This window comes from Acartia tonsa, chromosome 8, assembly GCF_053477335.1.
Source record: "Acartia tonsa isolate MP-2025a chromosome 8, ASM5347733v1, whole genome shotgun sequence".
Classification (NCBI taxonomy): domain Eukaryota; kingdom Metazoa; phylum Arthropoda; class Copepoda; order Calanoida; family Acartiidae; genus Acartia; species Acartia tonsa.
The window spans coordinates 40,190,585-40,202,836 of NC_137267.1; the positions used below are offsets into that span (position 1 = coordinate 40,190,585).

Consider the following 12,252-nt stretch of genomic DNA (forward strand, 5'->3'; position numbering starts at 1 on the left):
ACCAGTATAAAACTTTGGGTACCAGAATAAAACTTTGGTTACCAGTATAAAATTTTGGGTACCAGTATAAAACTTTGGGTACCAGTATAAAACTTTGTGTACCAGTATAAAACTTTGGTTACCAGTAAAATTTGGGTACCAGTATAAAACTTTGGGTTCTAGTCTAAAACTTTGGGTACCATTATAAAACTTTGGGTACCAGACTAAAACTTTGGGTACCAGTATAAAACTTTGAGTACCAGTATAAAACTTTGGGTACTAGAATAAAACTTTGGGTACCAGAATAAAATTTGAGTACTAGTATATAATTTTGGGTACCAGTATAAAACTTTGTGAACTAGAATAAAACTTTGGGTACCAGAATAAACTTTGGGTACCAGTATAAAACTTTGGGTACCAGTATAAAATTTGGGTACTAATTCTGAATCAAACATTTGAAAAAATCCTGCTGTCCTCCCCCCTCTTCCCTCCACTCTTATTCTCACAACCCCTAACCACCCTCAACTCTCCAAAAAATGTCCTAGAATGCATTTGAAAAATCCAATTTAGCCGAAGCCTCAGCTGCAAAGCTTATTTTATAATCAGCCATAAGATCAGCCGCAAGGCTTAATATTGTATTCAGCCGCAGCCGCATTCAGCTGCGCGGCTGAATTTAATTCAGCCACAGCCTCAGCCGCACGGCTTTCAGTAAGCCGCAGCCTCAGAATCAGCCGCGAGGCTTAATTATGTTATCAGCCACTCTCAGCCTCAGCCTCACTCAGCCGCGCGGCTTAATTTTCCAATCAGCCACTGTAAGCCGCAGCCGCTATGAGCCGCGCGGCTTTCAGTAAGCCGCAGCCTCAGCCACAAATCCTTCAGCCACTGTAAGCCTCAGCCACCCTCAGCCACTGTAAGCCTCAGCCGCTCGAAGCCTCAGCCACAAAATTTCAATTCAGCCACTGTAAGCCTCAGCCACCCCAATTCTTATTAAGCCTCAGCCGCATTCAGCCGCAGCCACTCTCAGCCGCACTAAGCCTCAGCCACTCTCAGCCTCAGCCACTTCCATAACTTTAAGCAGCCGCAGCCGCAGCCGCAGCCGCAAATTAGGATTCAGCCGCAGCCGCAGCCGCGCGGCTGATAGCGCGGCTTCCGAACCCTGCATTATATCATATACAATTAATTAAAAACTAATATATTTTTTGAAAAGGTATTTTACCAAGTCAAATATAATGAATTGTTTTAACATATTGCATTAACAAAAACAAATTTTTTACATAATTTCATAAAAAAGAAAAACAAGAACGATTAAGTTCAATGATATTTAAGCTTTTAAATTTTATTTTAAAATATTTGGTGTATGTTTTAGGAAGGTGTCCAAAGACGTCCTAAAATAGGGTTGGGTTAGAAAAACCCCAATTAGAGATTAATTCAAATTTGATGGGATGGGGTTTGATGCCATACCCCCCTAAATTATTTTTTGGGGGGGGCTAAATTTAACATTATAGTATAGCCCTACCGACAGACTGCCACCTGTAACGTAGAGCGTAGTTTTGCTACATTGACCAATTATGAATTGTGATTACTCTATCTTATCTTGTCCATTAGAATTCTGAAATCAAAAATAATGATATATATAAAGCATGGCAAAATCATTATCAAAAATGTTTTAAAATTGTGTATACTCAAAGCTTCTAATTTAGAATAAAAGAAAATTAATATTTTAAACCAATAAAAATGAAAATAAAAAGGCAACATTTAAACAAATCAGAATAAAGTTAAACGGAACAATGAATATAAAATAATAGATTTAGCAATCTTCAACCAAAGTAGTTTTTTATTTGACGAAAACAAGAATTAACTTTCAGTAGGAGCGTTATGGACTGACATAAGGCGAGACAAACAGACAGACAGACGTCATGAACTATAGAGTAAAATCGATACTAAAAAAGGAAATAGATTTTAAACTATAAATTTATCTATCTATGAGTACATATAGAAAAGGCATTTAATTCTTTTTCTATTATCTTTTATTGCAGCCGGCTTCAAATAAAAATGAGAAATATCTTAAACCCCGGGATTATAATACAAAGTCACAAATAAAGTTTAAACAATAATAAAAAGTGGTAAGATGTCTATATGCCGTTTAGATTAGGATTAAGATCTCGCTAACCGCTTGACTTAATTGAGATTTACTTCTTAGGGAAAATAACCAAATAATATCTACTGCATGGTTTTAGGATGTACATATTTATAAAAAAAATAACCCCCCCCCCCAAAGAATAAATTTTTTGTTTACAAAATAATAGCCATTGGAGGAAGATTTTTTAAAATTTGAATTTTAATCAGAAGGGTTTGCACTTGGAGTAATGTATGGAGTCAACAGGAAAAATTCAATGCTATTCAAGATTTTAAGATATCAAAAAGTTGTCTTCATATTTTCTACAATTGATCATATAAAAATTGGATAAAATTTAAAAACATTAAAACACTACTATTTCATTTGCGACTTTGACTAAAGAAAATAGGATTTCAAAGTGCATTTTAAAGAGTTTACTTTAAATAGCTACTCTGCATCTTTTATTTGTCAAAAAAATGCCCAACTTTTCAAAAAATCCTTTAAAAATATACATTTTGTACGTAAAAAAAATTTACATTTTTTTATCAAGTATAATCTAAATCTATAATGAAAAGTTATAACAAATTGATTATTTCTATCTTAAAATGATCAACACATCATTTAATTAATAATTAACAAAGGTGACTATATCCATAAGTAGCGAAGCACAAAAAATCATGCATCAAAATCAATTGAACAAAGTGAGTTTGAAGGCAAATGTTTAGTGATCATATATGAGAGAGAGAAATGATTGAGAAAGTAGAATATGATATATATTAGAAAATCACGAACCTTTTATAAAATTTTAGCGTGACCAACAGACCAAATTTGTTATACCATCTTTTAAAATCTTTACACAAAAAAACAGTACCCTTTCTGAATAATTACCCCCCTAACGTTGTGAAAAAATGGACGGAAATACAGAGAAAGTTAATTATGAAAGTTAATTATATGTAGCTTTGCAACTAAAAAAAAAATTGCGCTGGGATACCATTAGACGTATTTGTCGATGTAACATTTTTTGGCTTACATATTATTTTCAAGAATCTTGTGATTATTCTGATTTCTTTTCTACAGGGGTCTTACACTACAAATAAAAATAAAATATAAATTGTAAATAATAAAAAATGTAAAAAATATCAATAAATTGAAAAACTCGTAAAAATAAATGAACATAAATAAATAGAAAATGAACAAATATTCATAATTTTAAATATTATGAAAATCTGTCTATCTACTTAACTATCTAACTTACTATCTATCTATCTATCTATCTATCTATCTATCTATCTATCTATCTATCTATCTATCTATCTATCTATCTATCTATCTATCTATCTATCTATCTATCTATCTATATATCTATCTATCTATCTATCTATCTATCTATCTATCTATATATCTATCTATCTATCTATCTATCTATCTATCTATCTATCTATCTATCTATCTATCTATCTATCTATCTATCTATCTTAGTACCTGTGGGCTAGATATCATGCTAGAAATGATATCAATAGGAACGGGGAACACAATGGTGCTGTTATTTTCTGCTGAAATACTTCCCAGTGTTTGTAAGTAGCGCAGCTAAAATAAAAAATAATTAAACATCGCAACCTAATATAATTTACTTAGAAAACAAGAATGACAACATCAAAGCACAAAAAATATGGATTAACAAACGGACAAATTGAATCAAGCATATGTTTAATGGTCATAAAAACAAACAAAGGAAGAAAGATAAAGAAGGACTGCTAAAGCATATTATATATTCAGTTAGACATGTCCCATAATAATGGAAATGTTGATAAAAAAAAATCAGAAGTTTAGCTATAATAGCGGCTGAGTAAATCTCTTATCCTCATAGCGTTGTGGACTGACTGATATTCACACAATATGAATTATAGAGTAGCTTCGCTGCCAAAGAAATAACCGTTGAGCTTTTAAAGAGTTAGTGAGTTGATACCTGCTATAACGTATTGTTTATAGAACTTTTTAACTTATTATTGCTATAAAATGTTTATCTGTTGATCTTTTCGACTTTAGTCAATTGGTTGTTTTAATCAACCAGCGTCTCAGGTTGAGCACAAAAAGCTCAATTATTTTAAGATATTGAAAAAAAAGAGAGAAGAGTTAGTTTTTCATTTGCCTGTTTCTAATTACAGGTAGGTTAGGTTATGGGTACTGGATAACCCCACAGGGTTAGGATACTGAATGGGGTTAGACCAAGGGAAATAAATTCACCTTCCCCCTTATTTTCAATTTATGTCAACTTATACCAACAACAAAATTAGTTCAGAAAAAAAACACTAAACCTATGCTACTCTTCAGATGTCGTTGGGGGGCAACGCATAGTAAAAATGACGTACTTTACTTCTGACCCCCAATTATTATATTTAATTTATTTCGCTTGTAGGTGCTCCTGCCTATGATTTTTTTGAGATTGAGTAACTTTTATTTTATATTTTTCTATGAATCTTTTTAGTTGTGCGCTAGTTAAAACCCAAATTATTCTTGCTATTTGTATGATTAAGGTAAACATAAACTTTTTCTGACATGATGATGAAATTTATATTTTAAGAAAGTATAATCCCTTGAATTAACCACTGGAATAAACACAATACCCTCCCCCCCCCCCCCCCAACTATTTTCCACATTTTTTCCAGTGATAAACTTAGCCTGTCCCTTGTAAAATACAGGAATAATGTTTTTGTTTGTCTTTTAAGATCTCGCTCTGGAGATGTCTAATTTAGGAACTATTTTTTTGTAGGTTCTGAAATGGTTTTGGGCTATTTTATGGAAGATTTGCATAGCTCCTGGTATGGTCTTGGGCTAATTTATGGAAGATTTGCTCTTGGTATGGTTTTAACTTTTAAGATATTTTAATGAATATACGCATAGCTCCTTCTTAACGAGAGTTTTGGGATATCTTGAGCCCCTGGATACTAAAGCCGCAGCTTCTAATGTCAAACATGAAAAACTATTGAGGGTGAGATGGGGGGAAGGAGGTCGAGCTTCATTGGATAATAAAGGGATGGTACTAAAGCTTTTAGTAAAATTAGCTGTCAAGACTATTTTCTTGCAATCAAGTTAGTTTGTAAATTGGTGTTAATTCATTAGAGCCAAAATAGAACCCATTGAATTCGCTAATTTATAAATACAATACATGAAGAAGGACAGCTATCTAAAGGGATAAGACAATAGTTATTTACATAATTAATACTTCTGTAGAACCAAACTATTAGTGAAAAACTTGGAGACTGCTGGCTTGTACCAACCAACAAAGACTACATACAAGTTCACTAACAAATGGACGTATAATTTATATTTCCATGTCCTGCCCTCCCATAATTTTAGTCAAATAACAAGCTAAAAATAATTTTGAAATTTATATATTAATCATGTTATTTTAATTGTATTCAAATAAGCTCAAGAATCCGCATGTTTAAGAAAAAGGACCTAAAGACTTTTTGAACTTTCACTAAAATTAGAGATACACCTTTGAGATTATTTCTAATTGTTATAGGATTCATTATAATGGGTTTAAAATTGACAGGACGCTACTAACATGCCCAAGTTTTCATATGTTTTCAGGGAGGAAGGGGATGTTAAGCTATTTAATACACAGCTCCAATGTTTTATAAAAATATTTTCTTATTCGTTGGCATTACTACTTGGGGACTTTTATTGAATTTTGATTGGTTGGATTATTAAGTTGAGTGTCTAAGCGTTTCAACCACTAATTGTAATCTACATAAGGGTTGATTTTGTGAAACATCATTAGGGATGTATATTAATTTTTAGCGACGGACGGACCGACATACCCACCCTAATAATATCAGAGCCTTGCTTTGTATAAACAAACAAATAACAGACCAATCAATACAACTGACGAGTAAGTTTTGTAAAGTTAATTAGATTTATTTATTTGTAATATAATTATAGACGGAAGCAAGGATAGTTATTTCTTTCATCGTATTATAAACCGCTTTCCGCGAGTATAGAATGTACAATTATAAGATTAAAATCAGTTTTTTTAGCCCCGAGGTGCCGAAGGCACCGGCTAAAGAAACTGGTTTTAATCTTATGATTGTACATTTCTATATTCACAGAAAGCTGGATATAATACGATGCTAGACATAGTTTTTTCGTATGGATGAGAACCGGTTCCTATCAACCGGATTAGAATGAATTCGAGAAAATACATTCAGCGATTTTAATCAATTCAAAACATGTAATATTGCGTTATCATCTTATTTTTGGAATGGCGATTCATAGGGAAAGTAGGTCACATTATCACAAAAACGTCTTAACAATTTAAGAATATCCTTTTTAACCTTTAGGCTATTTCATTGTTAAGCATGATCAGAATCGACTAAAATTTGTCTGTGTCCCCCAAAAAATAAATACAGAAGAAAATTAAATTTTGCTCGTTCAAGTTTTGTATTTCTACGCTTCAAATTTGTCAAAAAGAAATCAATTTTATTTGTGAAAATATAGAAAAAAGGTTACAACAAACCAACAGCCCATTCAACAATGTTTAGACTTTTAGATGCTTCGAGTTATAAAGTTATAATTCTAATCGTCCTAAGAATCAATTGAATAAGTTAATTATATCACCTAATAAAATATAAATAATAAAGAATCTTTATGTTTGAAAACACAAGATACTGACTTATCGTTCATGAGTATACAGTTTCTACGCTTTCTAAATTGTACCAACCTAATCTTCGTTTGTCCTACCGTTTCAGAATTTCGTTTTTATTGATGTTGTCACATGTCATCCTTGTTTATTTTAAAAGTGGACGGTCGTCTTTCCTCCAAACTTGATTCAAGAACAGATCTATAGTATAGATGTATATACAGACAACTACCTCCCTTACTTTTTCAAAGACCTCTTTCGTCTGCTTCTAAATTAATTTCTGCTACTTGGCTGTGTTAACATACGCGACACCTGCATTGGTTGATTTTCAATGACCCAATAAGGTGGTTGCCATGGGGAGATACAGCTATTTAACCCTTTCCTCCTCTAGTGTGTTACTCTAATGTTTTAAGTGCCCCTTGAGTACTCTACACAGATATCTATACCTATACATCGATGTCGTAAATATGTAGGTATTAATACGTTTTTCATGGATTTTGTCATTCTTGTAAAAAAAATAATATCTATATTTTTTCTTTATTTAAAATCTTGACCTGAATATTTGTATCTACAATTCAATATTTTATTCTTCTTCGTTTTAGTATTATAAAAAGCTTCTCTAAATATGTCTCTTTTTTGTCTTATAAATTCGGATTTAAAGCGATAAGTCAATAGTCGATAAATTGATACATTCACAATTATGGTTCACAAAATTACTCCCTACCTATGTAGATAATAATTAGGGAGACGCTTGGACTCTAAACTTAATGAAGCAACCAATGAAAATTCAATAAAAGTCTCCAAAATTGTTAAGCAAGTGAATAAGAAATCATAACCTTTAAATTTTGTCGAGCTTCGTCTTTGTTCAATTTTTTCATTCTTATTAAAATAAAGTTTTTTTATGTTATTGAAATTGTTTGGCTTTTAAAGATTTTCCTATTCAACAAGTACGTGGTGTTATTGTCATTCATAGGAGCGAAGCTTATTTACAAGTTGTGAGTTTTGTTATGTCTTTCTACTGGATGTATGTATGTCAATAAATCATGATTATTCACAAAAAGATTTTTCGTTGGCTGAACAGCTTTGGGGACTTTTATTGTATTTTGATTGTTTGGTTCATTAAGTTGAGTGTTCAAATGTTTTAACCGCTAATGGAAGTGATATTTTTTTAATCATGTACATATATAAATTTATCGGCCATTGTCACATTCCTTTAGATCCCTGGTTATTTTTAATAATTCTGAAAACTTGTATATCTTCTATTTAGTTTAACTAGCGGCTGCACCACTCTACATCTAGGTGAGAGAGTAAAATAAATAGAAAAAAACCACAACAAGACTTTATTTTAAAATGAAATAGACTTCAAGCATTCCAGGGCCTACGTAAGAATTTAATTGGTGGTTAAGAAGATTTAATTTATATAATTGACCAGGGGCTAAGCCCCCTAGAGGCCTCTAGGGTCACATAATCTTGTTTCAATCTATTTTATAATGAGCTATTTACGAAAATATTTTTTTTCGCCGCTAGATGGTGTTAATTATGGTTTTAGCTAATTGCAAAAATTTCCGCAGGCCGGCGTTTTTTATTTTATTTATTTTTGTCGATTTCTCTGGGGATGGTGGTGGTACCCTCTCCCAAAATGGTTATAAACCTTCCCGGTACCTTTGAGATGCTACCTTGCTAAGGAGGACCCAATCGGTTCAGCGGTCAGCGAGATCCTTTGGTACAGACAAACATACAAACATAATGTTACTTTATTATAAGGATTGTCTATAAAAAAATGCATTATGTCTTGAACAAATGTTTTTGATATGGTATAGGTAAAGAGAGAGTATTATTATATTTTTTTAATAGAATTTCTAAATTGTTCTTTGAGGTCAGAAATTATATATTACAGACAAAGGTTAACCCAGGGTTAATATGTTTTAAATAATTTACAGGATATAAAGGGATAAGACAATTTAAGATAAATTGATACACATCCCAATTTATGACAAACAAAATTATGCCTTCTTTAGATTATATAAAATTATTGGTTTTAAAGTTTAAACACCAGCTAATAAAAATGAAACTAAATTGACGTCATAGAAATAAGGAATTATCCATCTCTTTATTAGGGGCATAGACGTCCAAGCTTTTTTTGGGGGGGGGTAAAAAATTTTAAGGGAGGGGGGTAATTCGTATTTTGGGGGGGTAAAATGGCGCTCGAACCCAAAAAAAAAACTTTTACCCCGGGGGTAAAATTTGATTGGGGGGGGGGTAAATTTTGTTTCCCTTCCCCTTAAATTTACCCCCGGGGTAAATTTTTTTGGGGGGGGGTAATTTAAATTTTATTAAATATTTAGTATTAAAAATGCGCGCGAAGCGCGAAAAATTTTTTTTTGTTAGAGATTTTTAATTTACCCCCCCCCCCAAAAAAAAAAAAATTGTAAGGGGGGGGGGTAAATACCCCCTCCTAAATGGTTGGGGGTGCCTACGGCACCCCCACGGTAGGGGTAAATTTTAAATGGGGGGGGGGGGGGTTGCCAAAATTCGTTTTGGGGGGATAATCGCCCCATTACCCTCCCCTTGGACGTCTATGATTAGGGGTTTTCTTTCCCGCTTCTCCTCTCATCATCCTCATTTTCATAACGTCATGTGATTTTTGAGCGACTTTCTCTCCGTACAAGATAGTGTGATTATAAAAATTGGATAATAGTTAGATTTATATTCTTATGTCCTCGCACACCCTGGTTGTTGTGACGATGACTTTGTGTGTGTGTGTGTGAGGGGGGGGTTAGGGGTGTGCGAACGCAGCAAAAAAATGTTTATACCCCTAGAAATATTTTTCTCGTATTCATTCGAATCTGGTGGATAGGAACCGGTTCTCATCCATACGAAAAAACTATGTCTAACATCGTATTATATCCAGCTTTCTACGAATATAAAAATGTTTGGCACCTCGGGGCTAAAAAAAACTAGTTTTCATCTTATAATTGTACATTCTATATCCGCGGAAAGCCGTTTATAATAGAACACAGTAATAATGTTGGAGATGCGATCCTCAATTTTCAAATTCTTTGAACGTACATATGAGACTTTTACAGAAATGCTTCGCATCCACAACTATCTATCTATGCTTGATATAAAGTCAACACTTTATAGAGCATATTATGAATATTTGATTGACGCGTGCCCCGCAATTATCCAGTAGCACTCAGGGGCAAGGCACAATTACTTTAGCTAGGCCCAAGGCATTATTTGTATCAATTTATGCATTCATAGGCCTATCTTTACCTATATGACACCATATATGGGTAACGCTAGCCTATTCATGGTAATCTGTATGTGATTTGCTAATAGTTTATGTTTATTAAAGATATTATGTTTATAGTTAATGTAATCATATAAACAACCAGTACAAATATGTATGCCTACAACCATGCCTGATTTACGTCACATATTAACACACAGATATTTAATTGCACAGACAAACACTAAAATCCTGGTCCAGAGCTAATGTTATAGCATGTACCTCTTGAATTTATTCAGTTATTTATTAACTCTCCTACCATCAACTTCTCTTTCTGGCTTTAAAAGGTAATGACTTAGTTGTTTGGCATGCATTGTAGTTTAAATTTAGGCCCCTTAGTACTTGGCATGAATTGAGCTCAGGCCTTGTGTTAGAACTCTAACACTTAGCACAATTCACTGCTTGGGACTTAGGGCACATTTCTGTCCTACTCTACTTGTAATTTTAACACTTATCCTGTAAATATTTTCATACTTAACCTATGCACTTGTAATATAAATACACTTTATAAAAACATTTTCCTTCCTTAATACTTAATATACTTATATAATTCTGATCGAATATCAAAACCAACCATTTATTCTTAGGTTAAAGCAACATAATACTTCGCGTGGGTCTTTTGTTGAGCTTCCACCAGCTCAACCAAATTCGTATTATACTTGTGGGAATAGAGGGTTAAGCATTCTAAACAAGTGAACCGACGATGAGAATGTCTATGTGTATTGCATTAAAATTAGGTTTTAGTAGTACTCATAGAAGAGCGGTCTCCATACCTAAATATGGACAAACGCCCCATTCGCACACACAATGGTGCAACTTACCGGTTGTATCTTGGAAAAATTTTACTTCATAAATTTTTTTTCTTTTTTTTCCTTACCGTACTTGAACCGCCTAAGGCAGGTATTTTTACCAAAATCGAATATTTGTAGTTATGGCAAAATCGGATTTTCCAAAACCTGTGAAACTATTTGAGAGCAAGGTTAGGACTATGAGGCGTTTGAAGAGATAGGGACTGAAAGGCACGACACAAATGCAATTGAGAGCCTCGTGTACGAGCAGTTGCACTAGCTGACACTCTAGAGGCCCTAGAGAATGCTAGCATATTTGTGGCCATTGGTCGCCGCCCTATAAGGACACTCGCACTGGTTGACACTCTAGAGGCCCTAGAGAATACCAGCACACCGGCACCTCCATGTCCGCCTCTCTTTAGTAAAACACTTGGGTTGGAATAATCTATGATTGAGCTATGTGCAAAATTTTGATTTCTGGACTTAGTCAGAATTTTGAAATTTAGGAGTTGTGCTGGGTGGCGGAGTATATATATAAATCTTCGGACTTAGTATGATTTTTACTTATTCAAAAGCTCTCTAAGTGTTGAAATACTTGAATCTTTGATACTTAAACCAGAACTTATTAAGAATCAAGCATGGAGTAATTTTTCATTTATAAGCTATCAAAATACTACTTGTAAAAGGACCATTTTGAACTGTCTTGTTAAATGAAAACTTAGGAGCAAATCTTATAGAACACGGGAAACGCTGTTAGTTGGGATACATATTGTCTTTGGAGCCATGTTTCTGAAACAATATGCCGAAAGCAGTTAGTACTCTTGAGTCGTAGTAAAGGGCCAAAAGATTATTACAAACTTGTAGCATTTATACTCAAGTTAAACTGTACTAATACTTTGGTGCCGTTAGAACCGATTTTCTGAGATTTGCACTTACTTATACATGCCTAGGACTTATATTCTTAATGCAATTCTGATTTATATGCGGATGTATCAAAATAACTATTGCCTCCAAAATTTTGAGTTAAACAAAATATTTCAAAGTCTCAAAGATATTCTCAACATCGATCGGTTGGAATGATATAAGTGTAGACAAATTACTGTATGCAATCGGAAATAATTCCAGAGATTTCCTGAGACTCTGAGCAAAATATTCCACTTTTGGACTTAGCACCGTTCTATTTCTTTTGTTACAGAGAGAATCTTGAATCTCTGGACTTATAGTAATTTTTATGAAATTGGAAACTTGGTTGGAAATTTACCAAAATTCGGACTTGTAATAATTGCAATTTTTCCAACTAGATTAACAAATTTCATTTTCCACAACTTAAGAGAAAATTTTGTTTTAGAGTATTTCTGTCTTAGCCAAAATATTCCAAATTATGGACTTAGAGAGATTCTATTTCTTTTGGTGAAGGATAAGTCTAACACTCTAA

The 12,252-nt window shown here is 33.2% G+C and overlaps 1 protein-coding gene across 4 annotated transcripts in view; it reads right to left on the reverse strand.

The window, feature by feature from the left end:
* Nucleotides 1–1,449: 1,449 nt before the first annotated feature.
* LOC145326953 (band 7 protein AGAP004871-like) overlaps nucleotides 1,450–12,252 on the reverse strand; it is a 48,343-nt gene continuing 37,540 nt past the window's right edge. For 3 of the 4 annotated variants that reach the window (XM_080170406.1, XM_080170405.1, XM_080170407.1), the window contains exons 12-14: nucleotides 3,578–3,682; nucleotides 3,126–3,182; nucleotides 1,481–1,588 (exon numbers count right to left, since the gene is read on the reverse strand). In XM_080170406.1, the coding sequence (XP_080026532.1) occupies nucleotides 3,150–3,182; nucleotides 3,578–3,682 (138 nt within the window). In that variant the 3' untranslated portion in view covers nucleotides 1,481–1,588; nucleotides 3,126–3,149. Of the gene's footprint in view, nucleotides 1,589–3,125; nucleotides 3,183–3,577; nucleotides 3,683–12,252 lie in introns of all 4 variants that reach the window. The other variant, XM_080170408.1, reaches the window with a different exon arrangement.